The sequence below is a fragment of the Amborella trichopoda genome, chromosome 10 (genome assembly GCF_054954075.1).
Source record: "Amborella trichopoda isolate Santa Cruz 75 chromosome 10, AtrichopodaSantaCruz75HAP2 v2.0, whole genome shotgun sequence".
Lineage (NCBI taxonomy): Eukaryota > Viridiplantae > Streptophyta > Magnoliopsida > Amborellales > Amborellaceae > Amborella > Amborella trichopoda.
In genome coordinates, this window is record NC_142345.1 from 39,345,615 (window position 1) to 39,362,157 (window position 16,543).

Below are 16,543 nucleotides of genomic sequence, written 5' to 3' on the forward strand. Positions count from 1 at the left end.
TTTGGTCATTACGGTATTTAAATTATCAAAATGTTTAGCGTGGTCATTACGCCATTTAAAATACCCCGATAGCATTTATGGTAATACGAATATCGTGAAAGTTATTTTTGTTAAAAAAAATCAAAATTGAGAAAAAAAAAAACGTCCAAGAGATTTATGAAAGTTGAAGTCATTTTTTAAAAAACAATTAAGACATTTATAATAATTTTTCAAAATTTTCATATTCGGGTATATCATGCACAAATTTCATATTTTCAAATTTCCTAACAACCCAAAAGGTTCTCCCACCAACCTCTTGATCTACTGCCCTTCTCTCTCTCTCTCTCTCTCAACAGGAGAGGACAATGGTCTCTCACTCGTCGTCAATCAAACGCTGCTTTCATCGCCCGCCCACTTCCATTTTGGCGGACTTTCCCACACTCCTCCTCCCCCTTTCTAAAAACCCCACCAACCCCCACCCCTTCAAAAAAAAAAAAAAAAAAAACGCCAACCTCTCTCTCTCAGTCCCTTCCTCTCTCCCTCTGGAGAAGACGTTGCATCTCTCACTAGAGAAAATCCTGCATCTCTCTTTCTAGAGAAAACCCTGCGTATTTTTCTCTAGAAAATCCTTGCATCGCTCTTCTCTCTGTGCAAAAAATGGCATTATCCCAAAGCTTTTCTTCTTCAATCTCTTCCTCCAAGTCTTTATCTCCTCAAAACCTAGGGCTTTCATCCTCGAAACCGTTTCTTTCCCCTGAATTCTCTTACATAAAACCGAGAAAAACCAGGGGCCTTGCCATTAGAGCTGCAGTAGCAGACGCTCCTGCTGTGACGAAGGCAGGGGGTGAGTTTAGGGTTAAGAATTTGAAGGCGAGGCAGATCATTGATAGCAGGGGGAATCCGACGGTTGAGGTTGATCTCGTGACTGACGATGTTTACAGATCAGCTGTTCCGAGTGGTGCATCGACTGGTATCTATGAAGCTTTGGAGTTGAGAGATGGAGATAAATCTGTTTATGGAGGGAAAGGGGTCCTTAATGCTGTTAAGAACATTAATGAGATCCTTGCTCCTAAGTTGATTGGTGTGGATGTTAGGTAAATGTTATTCTCAGTGATATCTCGAAAACTTCGAGCTTTTATTTTTGGTTGAACTGTTCTCGGCAGCCTTTTATCGGAAATGATTCTGGGATTTTCTTTGTAAGCTTTTTATTTGTCTGATTCTGTGATTTTCTCGAACTTTTTTGGTTAAAAGGTTCTAATTTTTTTAAAGCTCGTAAATGTGATTATATGTTCAGTTTGTTGAGGAAATGGGAGTCTGAATTGTGTTGAATTTTTATTGTTTCGATATATTTTTGAATTTTGATGTGGAGAATTTGGATATTGTATATACTTACGTACGGATGGAATCTTTTGATTTATTATTTTGTATTCCTCTGAAATATTGTGGAATCTGACATATCAATTTGCATCATATTTCTGAAAATTTGGAATGTCCAGCTGAACTTTATGTGGTGTTGATGGGAATTAAGAAGTCCGATTTTATTGGAATGGGGGACAATGTCGAATTTCATGTTGTACTAGTGCTTAGTTTAGTTGTGTTTATTTGCTTAGATAATGCTGGTTACTTTGTGATCTAATGTCGATTATAGTGGATGAGTTTAGTATTATAATCTACCTTGCTCTCTAAGTTCATCCAGATGCAGACAACCTTGAGTTCAACTGTATCTGAAACAGTTTGCATGCCTGTACATTCTTATGCATATTACCTATTTCCTAAATTACCGAAGAAAAATTGCAGGGATGGTCAATTAATTTTGGGATTGAAATTTGATTAACTCAAGTTAAAATCTGCTGTATTTTGGGTGGAGTGTGTTGCCAGTCATGTTTAAAAATGACAAAGAATGAGTTTATAAGTGATGAGGCGTAATTTTTAAGGGTTGATTCCTTGAAATATGAAATCTGAATGAATGTTTGTCATTTATTCATCTTGAACTAATGATTATTTTGCATCATATTTTAATTTATTAGATTTAGTATTTATACTTTAAAGTTTATCCAATGAAGGAAATTGAGTTAACATTGTCAAGTGTCTTAAAGTGGTTTCTCTGATCACCTTAGCATGAAGTTCTCCTTCTGGCTCCAAGGCCCCTGTCCACATTTCTAAAGAGCAAACTCAAAGGTCACATGTATCAAAAGCGGCATGGGGTTTTGGGCTGTCTTGCTGTCTGAAGCCCCAACAAATAAATTGTAATTCTGTTATTTCTCTATAATAAAAATTTGTGACTTATCAAACATGAAGGTACAACCTAGAGTTGTTTATTGGGTTTTGCAAAGTTACCTTCATTTAGTGCATCCCTTTGTTCATGAGTTACAGAGTGTCATATAGGTTACTAGTTTGCCATATGGACACCGAAACGAAATATGTTCTTTAGGGGCTGACAGTCTTATTTATTGTCTGGCAACTAAATGCTTGTGTGCACATTTGCTAGTGCTGGTTGCATGTGAGTCTTTCAAAACTTATTTGATATTTTTGTAATCGGGATTATGAATGTTGAATTTTTCTCTGTGGTTATCGATGAGTTTTTGCTAAATATGTTGAATTCCCTGTTCATACAGCTTTATAGGGCACTGCTTTACTTAGTGGGTATTCTAACCTATGAAAATGATTGCTAGAAAACGATTTTTTGTTACCTAATATGTTCTCCCTAATTAGGGTACTTTTAGAAGCCTTGTGTGAATCTCTTTTCTCCCTTTGTGCTTTTCATTTAGTTATGTCATTATTCATTGAAGTATACATTCAATTGCTTTTTCTTTTGGAAATAGTTGACTATCAGGCATACCTTTACCTTTTTCTTTACATAGAAATTTGATGGCTTGATTATTATGTGCTCTTGCGATCAGGAACCAAGAGGACGTGGATTCCATCATGCTGGAATTTGATGGTACTCCAAATAAGTCCAAGTTTGGGGCTAATGCCATATTGGGAGTGTCTCTAAGCGTGTGCAGAGCTGGCGCCGGAGCAAAAGGAATTCCTTTATACAAACACATTCAGGAACTATCTGGAACTAAGGAGCTTGTTATGCCTGTCCCTGCTTTCAATGTTATTAATGGAGGAAGTCATGCTGGTAACAACTTGGCAATGCAAGAGTTCATGATATTACCAGTAGGTGCCTCTTCATTTGCAGAGGCTCTACAAATGGGTAGTGAAGGTGAACTTCTGCCATATTTTTATCTATCCTATGCCCCCTTTATTTGCTTATTTGCCTATTTTGATGGATTGACTTAGTTGCTCATTCTTTTGAGTATCTAGATACAAAGAATGATGGTTTGGCTTTGAGTATGGAACAGTTTATCACATCCTGAAGGGCATCATCAAGGCAAAGTATGGCCAAGATGCGTGCAATGTTGGAGATGAAGGGGGATTTGCCCCAAATGTTCAGGATAATAGGGAGGGACTTGTATTACTTGTTGATGCAATCGAAAAAGCTGGTTACACTGGCAAGGTATTGACCTAAAAAATAAAATAACCGTTTTCTTTGTTAAGGGTTCCACAACAATAGCATGGCTCTTCAAAAAAGAATGAGCATCAGTTTGAACAAGAAATGACAACTATAGCACTAGTATGAGACATGTGATTGTCATGTCCCATTAGTTTTTTGAACATAGAACACCTAGGATATCTTTAGAAAAATAAAGGGTCTTTATAATTGACCCAACGGGTGTGCAAGGCCATGGGTGTGCAAGCTGCACATCATGGTGCAGAGGACACTTGCAAGGTCGCTTGGAGGTGGTGACTTGTGCAATTGTTGGTCTGTGTGTGTGAGTGTGTTCACGCACTCGTATGTGTGCAATATCTACAATCTTATGATATTGTTTGTTTAGGAACGACTTAAGCTTGATACACATTTTTGCAGATCAAAATAGGTATGGATGTTGCAGCATCAGAATTCTTCATGAAAGATGGAAGATATGACTTGGACTTTAAAAATGAGCCAAATGATGGGTCCAGCGTATATAGGGCTCACAGCCTGTGTGAATTGTACAAAGAGTTTGCTAGGGACTTCCCAATTGTTTCCATTGAAGATCCTTTTGACCAAGATGATTGGAGCTCATGGGCTTCATTGTGTTCTTCGGTTGACATTCAACTAGTCGGGGATGATTTGCTGGTTACTAATCCAAAAAGGATAGCGGAGGCAATCCAGAAGAAGGCTTGCAATGGTTTGCTCTTGAAAGTAAGTCTTCTTACCACAATCATTTGGATGCATCATTTTAGTATTATACAGACATTTTATTTGCTTGTATGTAGCTGGTGGATGGCTTCCCTTTGAAAGTGGTTTTTTTCTATCCTGATAATAACAAACAAATGATTTTCTCAAGATCCAATTTTATTTCTTTTGAGTATGTAAGATTTGAGCTACTCAAATTCGTGATGAAGAAATGACAGGTAAATGATAGGCATGGATCATAAAATTGTAAACATTCCATGTTCTGTGAATTTGGAAGTATTCTACGACTGTTTCAACTTTGGGCAAATCAATGTATGATAATATGAAGAAATGCAACACCATCTTTTTATTTTTCTTAACCATCTAATAATGGATAGTTGTTGGTTGCAGGTTAACCAAATTGGAACTATCACAGAATCCATTCGGGCTGCTCTCGATTCGAAAGCTGCAGGATGGGGTGTGATGGTCAGCCACAGGAGTGGTGAGACTGAGGACAATTTTATTGCAGACCTCTCCGTTGGCCTAGCAAGTGGGCAGGTGTGCAGTCTTATTGTGTTTTTTGCATCCTGGGCAGTGTTTCATATGAGTCAAGAAATTGAGTTTTTTCGTGTCATTTTCTTTCAGTCGAGAATGTGAATCTCAATAATTTTATTTTATATAAAGTTCAGTCTCAGTAAAAAATGTGTACGTAAATAAGGTCACACTGGATGTGTTCCATGTGAAATTGCTTAGCAATCACTCAGGAAGGTCGCAAATTCTGGTTGCACATAGTGTCCTCACAGCAATAATTGCATTATGTTCTCATAGCAGCAACAACAACAGTGACAGTAGTAGTAGCTGCAGTAGCAGTAATGGTTATAATAGTGGTGGTGATGGCGGTGGTGATTGATGATGATTGTGATGATGATGATAATGATATTATTGCTCTTATAGTGCTTTGTTATTAATCATATATGATCTGTGTAGCCACAGTCAAGAACATGTGTTCACAGACAAGTATGTGGGGCCATGCGGGGAGTGTGTGTGTGTGAGAGAGAGAGAGAGAGAGACACACACACACACACATTTTGCATAGAGAGAGAGAGAGAGAGACACACACACACACACATTTTGCATCCTTGTATCCTAGTAGTATCATGAGGAACCAGTTTCTGTGACACATCGGAAAGCATTATTTTGTAATGCTTTTATATTGTAAATGCTATCCTATACAGGCAAATATGTCTTACATGTATTGAAGGAAAGATAGAAGAAAGAAAAGTTGAGCATTTTACGTAATTGATTTAAACTTTGTTTTAATTGAATACAAATTAGGAATGTTAAAAAGAAATATGAGGTATAGAGGCAAACTATGATGATAGATAGGTTCGAGCCGGGTGTCTTATTAAAGAAGTTCAAATAGGATAAATGGTTAGAAGGTCCTTATTTGTTTTTTCTTGACCTGGCAGATCAAGACTGGAGCACCCTGTCGGAGTGAGCGGTTAGCCAAGTATAATCAGGTTGAATATCACCCTTCTGTCATTGAATGAAAGGGAATTTCTTATTCACAAATGGAATGGATTGTCCTTTTTTCTATTATTAAATAAAAAAGAGTAGAACTGACTACAGTTTTGACATCATATGCTTTATGCATGTCTTGCTGTGGGAACAGAACTAAATTATGCCTTTCTTTATTCTTGTTCGGGGTGGCTTTTGAGGAACTCGAATTCTTAGATGTTCACTTTCACTTTTCATTTATGATTGGATATTTTGTCTACTCCATGTCTTTTGAATACGGAAATCCATTTTCATTTTAGTGCGGAGGAATCTTTGGGTAGTCAGTGAGAAGTATGTTAGGTTACAGGGATGCCTGGGGTTATCTTTGGCTACTACTTTCGTGAAGTTACATCACTAAATGTACTAAGTTCTTTGTTTTGGTTTGAATTTAGCAGCACACTTACTGAGTTTTCTCTTTTCTAAATGCCTTTAGCTTCTGCGCATCGAAGAGGAGCTTGGGAATGTGCGGTATGCTGGTGAAGCTTTCAGATCTCCGTAGGAGTGTCATTTCGAGTTTGGGTGAGAAATGCTAATAAGCTAAATGAGGTTTTTTTTTCTCTCTGAAGAGAGAGAGAAAGATTTTTGAATGAAGCATCAATTTGGGGTGTTGAGCATGTTAAAGGGGCAATATTTGAAATGGTTGCTGCAGAGTTAATTGTTGGTTAAATAGAGAATTGTTGGTTTTTGTTTCTACTTTTACTGGGGTGATGTTTGTATATCCTTATACTATAGAAAGTAAGGGGCACCTCTAAAATTACTTGGAGGTATAGCTCCGGTGTTGAATACCATATTATGGCTTGAAAATTTATTTGTCCCTAGTTATGAAATTTGAAATAGATCTACTAACACTTGAAATTCTTAAAAATAGAAGGTCCATGTAACTTGTTATAAGATGCACTATTTTTAGGAAGGAAAAAGTTTATATAAAGATGCTACCTTATAATGTAGAACTATGGATGCCCTTAAAAAATCCATCGGAAAAGGTAGTTTTAATGTTGAAAAACCCTGATTATCTCGACATTGAGATGTATGACTATGAAAAATAAAAAGATTTTAAGCCATAGAACTAGTGTATTTTACAACATATTATCTATTCTGTTCATTTTCAAGATTTTCATAAGTCTATATATCTATTTGATTTTAACGATTTTGAAATTAAAAATTTTATAATTGGATGTAAAAATAAATTTTGAGGTAATTCTAAAAACATTTTACATCAAAATTATATACCATGATAAAATTTGAAGGTGCACCTTACATCTACATCTACACCTACGGATGCATTTGTATGCCAATTGAACCCATATATATATATATATATATATGGAAAAAGTTTATATAAGGTTGCAACCTTAAAATGTTGAAGTATAGATGCATCTCAAAACTCCATCGGAAAATGTTGTTTTAATGTTGAAAAAACCTCTAATTGATTATCTCGACATCGAGATGTATGAATATGAAAAGAAAAAAAAAAATTGAGTCTTAGAAATAGTGCATCTTGCAATACATTATCTAGACCGTCAGTTTTCAATATTTTCATATATTTATAGATTTACTTGATTTTAACCATTTTTGGAGTTTAAAATTTTATAATTAGATATGAAAATAGATTTTTAGATAATCTTAAGAATTTTTTCACTAAAATTATATGTTATGATAAAATTTGAAGGGGCGCCTTAATTGGATTGTTTAAGGTTGCAATCTTATAAAAACTACACCATATATATATATATATATATATATATATATATATATATATATATATATATATATATATATATATATATATATATATAGGGTTTTGTTGGGCTACACCACTTTCGGTGTAGACCCTTAAAGTGCTCAACATTTTAGACATTTAACTACACTTATCCTGTGGTATAATAACTTTTTGTTTAGGGGCATTTTAAGTAATTAATCAAAGCTAAACTAGAAATACTAATAGAAACAAAAACATTTATTACCAATAGTGGACAATGATATCACCGATATGGTGTCACCTACAAGATGCATTAATTGTTTTTAACTATTAATAAAATATCACTATTTTTTTATAAAAATATCCATTCTACCATTCTAAATGACAAAAAATGTCCTTATTTGAAAAATTTTGTATTACAATTCAAGGGTATTTTCGTATAAAAAAATGTTGTGCACTTTAAAGATCTACACCACAAAGTGGTGTACCATAACAAAACCCATATATATAATGGGATTGTCTACAAAAGAGAATTCATCTTGGGTGTGGTTTGTATAAGCCTGAGGCTCTAACAATCAAAGTACATTACACTTTTAAATAGTGCCGAAATATGTTGTTTTAGTATAAAAATTTTTTAAGATGACCTGAAAATTTATTTTTCATCTCTATTTTTTAAATCTAAATATTCAAAATTAGTGTAGATCAAGCATATCTATGAGCACTTGAAAAAGTTGAAAATTGACTGTCTAGATAATACATTATAGGATGCATTATTTCCAGTGCTTGAAATCTATTTTTTCTCATTTCTCATGTCCATAAATTTTGATATTGAGATAATCGAATTGAAGGTTTTTCAACATCGAAACATCCTCTTCTTTTGAATTTTTAAGATACATCTTAATTTGATTGTTTAGGGCCTTGCCCTTATATAAACTTTTTCCATTTATTTTTATACGTCGAAGTCACAATCATTCCCACTCATTAGATGTCAAATTGGATGACTAAAGCGAGTTATGAAGTCTAAGAAATTGTTTTTTTGAGCTTTATGTCTATTCAGTGACACTTTTATAACCATCCATTTTGAAATTTAAGACACTTGTTACTTTCATGTACAAAAATATACCACCCATTTTAAAATTTAAAAGACAAAAGATAAATGTTCTCTATAGACATGCCCATTTATATTGACGGAAGATAAATGTTCTCTTTAGACATGCCCATTTATATTGACGGTTGCAGCGCTTTGCAAATCAAACTTGCACTATGTTTTAAGCACCATTCCCCCAGCTAAACTACCTATAAACAATGGCCACTATAGTGCAATATTGCTTCTTTTCTTGAACAAGTTTGGGAGGCATTATTTTCTTGCAAAGTGCCATAGCCCGCAGGGCTTGACCTTTTTAACAGCCGTTTCGAACTATGGATTTCATCTTGGCGATTAATAGGGATAAATTTTTTAGCAGAAATAATTAAAGAAAATCAACGCGAAGCATAGGTTCTCATTATTTTGACAAAATGATAACATCAAAAGTGATTTTTGATTTGAGGAAAGATATAGCCAATTGGCAACAAGTACACAAAATTTTATATGCAAGAAAGCTTTCCTTGGAAGCGTGTAATCTGGTTAGCAAGTCTATAATTAAAATACAATTTTTTCAAAAAATCTTTATTTTTTTGTGATATGTAAAAAACTTGAAGTTTGTTATCGTTTTTCACAGTCTTGAAACATCATGTCTATTCAATTATTTGGAATCTTGGAATTGCATTTTTGAAATAATCTTACTAAAATTGAGATTAAATAACGGATCTTGATTTAATAAAGAATCCCCTCAAGCACTAACCAACATATCCCCTTCCCCCCAAAAAAAAATAGCAGAAAAAGTTACCAATGTAATTCAGGAAAAAGATACTCCCCAAAAAAACAGTCTCTCAAAATGATTGCAGTGATACCGGAAGATTAACTCATTACTGAATCTTCTTTTTCTCCAAACCAAGAGTATCGTTGAAAAAACGAAGAGAGGTATATTCCATCACTCCATAACATTCAGTACAAGTAAGCCGTTTGTGACTCTCTTTGTAAATGATTAATTTCATGTCTTTTGGTTATTTTGTTGTTAACTGGTGAACACAAAAGACAAAATTAGATTTACTGCAATTTCATTTTTTTTGGATTTTTGGTTTTCTGTTAGCTACAATCATTTACTTAGTTCTTTGTATTTTACTAAACAATGAACCTATAATTCGGTTGTTGTTCTTGTTATTCGTTAATGTAAATTATTGTATTTTGTATTGTTGTTCTTCTATTGCATGCTCCCAATAAGGTGAGTACATGTTTCATGTCGTGAGAGCAAGAGAAGCCTATCATGTCATTGTGTATAATAAAAATCTAGACAAAAAGTTAATCAAGCAGGACCCTAAATGCTACCGAGATTAAGTTATTTTTCAATAACTCTATATTATATTTTTATAGTAGTGAATTGTCATTTTATTTTGTGGCACTATTCATATCCAGTTTGTCAATCCGTTTTTTTGAGTTAGATCCGAAATGTTCACATTTTAAAATTACCTAATTTTTGGCAAACGATTTTTTGCCCTGATTTTTTTTGGCCATTGATTCATTATCCACTTTTTAATTTACCAGATGCATTGTTACTTCCAGACGTGCTAACTATGATCTAATTTAGATTCGAAATTGTACCAAGACACAATATGATCTACTCTAGAGGCCCTTTATCAACAAGAGTGGCCCCACACCATTGCCACTGTGTGACTTGATCAAATGGATGTTGTGGTCGCAAATGGATTGTACCCACACCACCACAAATTATTCTCAGCACCAACAATTCCCTCTAAACTCTGCCCAAACCAAGTAATATAACTGTTAATGCCACAAACTCAGATCGCTTCTGACCAATTATCACTACATAATGCCTACTCAGTAACCGGATAGCAGTTTGTTCCCTCTTACCATACTGTTGCTACTTCACACAATCAATAACACATAGTGTTTCTAGACTCGGCTGAGGTAACTTGGCTCGATTGAGTTACTCGAGCATGGCCTATGGATGAGGCCGAGTACAATGTACCGATTTTCTATTTATATTGCTATTCGTAACCTTATTTAAGCTGCGTCTAAGTGGTTAGTTGGCCATTATATACGTCTCTACTACCTCATGTCCTCGGTTCAAAGCCTCCCAAGCCCGACCGCCTAATTTCTTTCATATTCCCTTTTTTTTTTTTTAGCACGACATGAACTGCCTCAGGCAGGGTCAGAGTACCTTGGCCGAGTCGATTTTTTGAACATTGATAACACAATACCGACCCAATAGAACCTTAGACAAGCCTATTTTCTTTCATATTCCCTTTTTTTTTTTTAGCATGACATGAACTGCCTCAGCCAGGGTCAGAGTACCTTGGCCGAGTCGATTTTTTGAACATTGATAACACAATACCGAACCCCAATAGAACCTTAGACAAACCAGGTTGTCTAAACTATGAGATCATGCCAAGCCTCCTAGGCTCAACCTTTGCCTATTTACTTTCATTATTTTTTTTTTTTTTTTAGTAAGTCGCTTTGGCCAGGGTCTGAGTACCTTGGCCAGGGTCCGAGTACCTTGGCTTAGTTGATTTTTTGAACATTGATAACACAATACCGAACCCCAATAGAGCCTTAGACAAACCAGGTTGTCTAAACTATGAGATCCTTCCAAGCCTCCTAGGCCTAACCTTCACCTATTTACTTTCATTATTCTCCCTTGTTTTTTTAGTAAGTCACCATGGCTAGGATCTGAGTTCTTTGGTCGAGTCGATTTTTTGAACACTGATAACATAGTACCGAATCTCAATAGAACTTTAGACAAACCGGGTTGTCTAAACTATGAGATCCTATCAAGGCTCCCAGGACCAACCTTCCCCTATTTAGTCTCTTTTTTTTTAGTAAATCACCTTCCTCTATTTACTTTCATTAGTCTCCTTTTTTTTAGTAAATCTCCATGGCCAGGGTCTGAGTACCTTGGCCTGGATTCGAGTACCTTGGCCTGGATTCGAGACCTTGGCCTGGATCCAAGTACCTTGACCGAGTTGATTTTTTAAACACTGATAACACAATACCGAACCCCAATGAAACCTTAGATAAACCAAATCCCGTCAAGATCAGCTTGATGCTTTAGGAAGTCCATTGCGGGTACACAAATTTCATAATATTGGTGTTTCATATTTGATGGTTTGCTTGCTATTTATTTGAAGAGGATGGGAAACCCTATGAGCCATGTCCCTGATTATTCTTTAGTTATTTTGGTTGAATGGAAGGCTCTCTGGGGTGGTTATTGTTCTCCTAGGAGATAACCCCGTGTAACTCTCACGGGCATGTTGTTCATGGTTTTATGGTCATTGTTCTCCTGGGAGATAACCCCGTGCAACTCTCACAGGCATGTTGTTCATGGTTTTGTTTTATTTTCCATAGGTAATCGTAAGAATGGAGGAGATACTAACTGATGCGAAAGGAGCCTATGAAATTAAATTCTGCTTTCTTGGTAAAAAGAGTTCCCCACACAAAAAAAGGAAAAAGCAAAGAGTTCCTTCATAAGGGGACCTCTTACCTCAACTACTGGCAGACCACAATTTATTTAAAAGGAAAAAAAAAAAACCCTAAAGTTACTCTATCTCTCTCCTCTAAGTAGAACTATTTTTTTTAAAAAAGAATGGGGTTGAGATCGTGGTAGCACACTTGTGCCCTTGCCAAGATCTAAGTTATTTTTTTTAAAAAAGAATGGGGTTGAGATCGTGGTAGCACACTTGTGCCCTTGCTAAGATCTAAGTTTTTATTTTCACCTGACGCATTCAAAAACTACTAATGATTTCAAAAATCAATTTCAAAAGCGGGTTGTCAAGATCTAAGTTTCTATTTTCACCTCACGCATTAAAAAACTACTAACGATTTCAAAAATGAATTTCAAAAGCGGGTACGTAAGTAACGATTTCAAAAATGAATTTCAAAAGCGGGTACGTAAGGACTCATCATCTGCACTGAATTACCAAAACAAAAAAAACTATTTTTTCCTGACTCCATGCGCTTTTACGTTACCCCAATACGATATCTCCTAACATAAATCAAAGGACTAATAACGTAACTGACACTGCCTACCCATAACAGTTAATAAATTCCCTCTTGGTCCGTCACAACAAGAATTCAACGCATATTTAATCCCCCAACATCGTCCCAAATTGATCACTAAAAAAATAAAAAATTTCTCCTACATCTCTAAAAATAAAAATTTAAAAAAATACATTCAAAATTTTGAATCTCTCTTATTTGAATCAGTAAGTATTTTTTGTTTTATGTTTTTCTGAAAAAACATATGTGAAAATATATCATAGCCATTGTGAGCAATATGAATTATTGATGAAAATTTTAAAACTCTTTACATGTGTAACTTTATTTTATTTTTTTGGAATTTTATACATATTTTGTATTTGAGTATGTATTATTCTTTATGTAGGAATATTTATGTCCATCTAAAAAAATGCCACCTTTGGAGGTGAATTATTATTACCAAAATTTAAACATAGGATGAAAGTAAAATAAAACATATCCGGGAAAAAGGGAAATATAACAAGCAACTGGGACTCATTCAAAAGCCCACTGGTTTTCCATCTTCACTTGCTCTACTTCTTCAGGCGAAATACCATTTTGAATTCCAAAAGTCATCCAAATCTCTTCGGGACTCCAATCCTTCATGTGATTGGCAATAGTCATGCAAGTCTTGTCAAATAAGCTCTTGACCTTCAGGTAATTTGCTGCCTGCAAAAACAATACGCAGTGACACAATGAATATCAATATGGAAGAAATAGAAACCCACAGAGAGGTATCGTTTGTTCTATGAAGTCAAGAGAATTCACAAAAACTTAAAACATTCGGAGCCTCAAAAGAGAAAAAAAAGAAAGGAAGATAATGATGGCACAAATAACAATTCAAACAATCCTCTTGGGTTCAACTAACAAAAAACAAAATTAAGTGAGAAAAATAAAATGTAACATATCTACCGCGAGCTGTGAATAGGATAGATTCACATTTATATAAATTAATAGCACTAGAGACATTGTAGCATAGAAAAATTAATACAAGAGCGAATAGCATAGAAATTATTACAAAAATTAATACAAGAAAAATTAATACTAGGGACATTTATACAAAACTATTAATTCTATAAATTAATAACATAGAAAAATAAATCTATTGGTCATCTTGTAGAACAAGAATGAATAGCAGTACCTTACAAGGGAGAAATAATACATGTATGATAAATTCCACTCAATGGTACGATAAATTCAACTCAATGGTGAGTCAGGTACCCAAACACCATGCCAATCTCAATCTAGCAAGACACAAGATTTACAACATGCATAACTTAAAAGTCCCATAAAATCATCAGCTCATTCTTACCATGTCAAGCACTCAATCCAGAAGGACAAAAGATTCACAACATGCATTACACATAGTATTACAAGCAGTAAACAAAAGTAAATGCTTGTTCTAGATAATTATCCTAAAAGGTGAGGATTGAGAAATTTACATTATGGCTAAATAGAAGAATACGGGATACCACTACAACATCCTTAAAAGATTAGTTTGTCAAAAGATTGAAATATTTGTTTCATATCAAAGTTCCTTTCCATTGAAAGAAAACCAGATGGCCACAAGTAGCCAACTTTATTGCTTATTCTTCTTCTTCTTTTTTTCTTTTGAAAGTTTGATCACCATATTTTGATAGTCACCTAGCAGGGCTTTCGAGCTTTATTTTTTTTATTTATTTATTTTTAATACATTAATAAGAACCACTCAATAAAGCTATGAGCTATGATGTATTAATGTGTCAGTCCCCTGATCAAAGGACTGCCTAAGTTGTCAACAATAAAGCTACGATATATTAAATACCAAGTCCAGAAGGGAAATCACTGCTGAATACACACACATATATATAACAAGATCAATCACAATATCATGCTCAAACATATGGAAAGATGACGAGTTGACTGAACAATTATGGAGAAAATAGGATTTTAACGTATGGGCACTTCACCTGAAGTGACAATGATAGAGAAAATAGAAGTTTAACATATGAGCACTTCACCTGACTTGACAATGATAGAGAAAATAGGAGTTTAACATATTTTCACTTCGCCAAAAAAACATCATGGACAAAAGCTTAAATTCATATAAAATAACTAGCCCCATGAAATGTTCACAATTTCAGACAAGAAAAAACAACAAACTATTAAACTAAGGTGTCCAGAGAGTAAATTCATACCAAAAAAAAAAAAAGTTCGCATGGAACTTCCAATAATAAACATGTAGCAGTGAAAACTTTAGTCACGAGGTTCAACCAAAGCTGCCCTCAAAACAGTGCATAACCCTCCAAATTAATCAACCTCTTGACTCAAGCCCTAATAATAAAATATTGGAACATGCAAAAATTAAACCACCAAATACCAATTGATGCACAAAGTAACCAAATAAGGAAGTCCATCACCAAAGCATCACAAGCTTATTTTCTTCTCTAGAATAAATTAATAATAAGAGGTAAATATTCAAAGACTCCCCTCAACTCCCTAAACCACTGTTTAAAGAACTTCAATAAGTAAAAACTAAAAACCATAAAAGCTCAAATGAGATCATAGCTATTGATCCATTATGCCCTTTCATCCCTACTATATATCCTATTAGAACCCCACTACACATTGATCCATTATGCCCTTTCATCCCTACTATATATCCTATTAGAACCCCACTACACAGAATCAACTTACAAACACTAAAATAAACACAAACTAAAATCTCAAAGAAAACCTAATTTGAGACTTAAAGAGAGGGAGATAGTCAAATACTACAATAAAAGGATCATTACAATAAAAATACTTCCACAAATCAGTCCATTGAAGAAAACACTCTGCTTATGATGTAACATAATCAAGGCATAAGTACAGCTAAGCAAAACAAATTTTCACATAATTGTTCAAATAAGAAATTTTACTTCAAAGAACAAAAGAAGAAAGGCAACATTGCTATAACCTTTTTAAGGAAAAAAGAAATCCATGGAGAAATTAGTCCATCATGAGATAAAAAAGCAAACTCAGAGAAAGAAATCCATGAATAAAACAGAACCAGTTCTTTTATGTGATCAAAAGTGATGATGCATTAGCAAAGTTAAAACAAGACAGTAAAATAAAATTCCAAGCAAATAATCAGGAAAAAACCCAAAAAAGAAAATACTAAAAGGAAACAGGAAAGAGAAATAAAGAAGAGGAGAGAAAGTATCTGTACCAGAGTGATATCGAAGAGGGTTTGCATATCATTGCTAAAAAACTTCTCATCCCACTCTGTGAGTTCCCACTCAGCCTTCTTCTTCTCTTCCTCTCCCACTTTCCCCTTTCTTTTGTCATACTTCACATGGTGATTGAGGTAGTCGATCACCTTCGAAAGAGTCTCGCTCGAAACATTAGGGAGTGGGATACACTTCTCACTAGCAGTACACCCATCCTCTATGATATTCTTAATAGTTTCACATTGCATGACAGCTTCTTCTGCCAATTCAAATACATTATCGTCACTGCTTCTCAAGGAGATCATCTTCTTCTCTTTTGTCTTCTTCCTTAAGTGTCTTTCACTCTTTACTTAATAAAACTATCTCTCTTTCTCTGTTACCAGATAAACTCTAACCCAACTTCTCCACCCGGTTTCTCTGTCTAAAACTACAATCGGTCCTTCACTCTCTACTTTATAAAACTCTCTCAACTCTCTCTCTTTCTCTGAAAAGAGAGAAACTTTAACCAAACTTTTTTGTAATCTCTGAACCCTGCTTCTCTGTCTAAAACCGCAAATCGTTTGAAACTTATATAGGCTCTTGGGCGCTAACCCCTATATATCTTATATTTCCTAGATTATAGGAAGGAGATAGGAAAAAACAAAAAAAAGATTTATATAACTGCTTAACTTATCTAGTTTTAAGAAATGGAGATAATTGGATTACCATTGATGAGAAGAAAAAGATTTTTGTTTATTTGTTCTGTCTTCTTACACGATGCTTCTTCTCCTCACCATATATTC

At 34.6% G+C, this 16,543-nt stretch overlaps 2 protein-coding genes across 2 annotated transcripts; one reads left to right on the top strand and one right to left on the bottom strand.

The window, feature by feature from the left end:
- Positions 1-250: 250 nt before the first annotated feature.
- Positions 251-6,544, top strand: ENO1 (enolase 1). The gene is made up of 7 exons (XM_088848792.1): positions 251-1,073; positions 2,880-3,187; positions 3,327-3,481; positions 3,893-4,210; positions 4,595-4,741; positions 5,653-5,703; positions 6,174-6,544. Exons 1-7 carry the CDS (start codon positions 637-639, stop codon positions 6,237-6,239), a joined length of 1,482 nt encoding a protein of 493 aa, XP_088704918.1. The 5' UTR covers positions 251-636; the 3' UTR covers positions 6,240-6,544.
- A 6,410-nt stretch (positions 6,545-12,954) lies between these two features.
- On the bottom strand, positions 12,955-16,323 carry LOC105420640 (SKP1-like protein 12). Its single transcript, XM_011625028.3, has 2 exons — positions 15,761-16,323; positions 12,955-13,239 (listed from the first exon to the last, which is right to left on the bottom strand). The coding sequence occupies exons 1-2, from the start codon at positions 16,064-16,066 to the stop codon at positions 13,066-13,068; spliced, it is 480 nt and encodes a 159-aa protein (XP_011623330.2). The 5' UTR covers positions 16,067-16,323; the 3' UTR covers positions 12,955-13,065.
- Between the last annotated feature and the right edge of the window lie 220 nt (positions 16,324-16,543).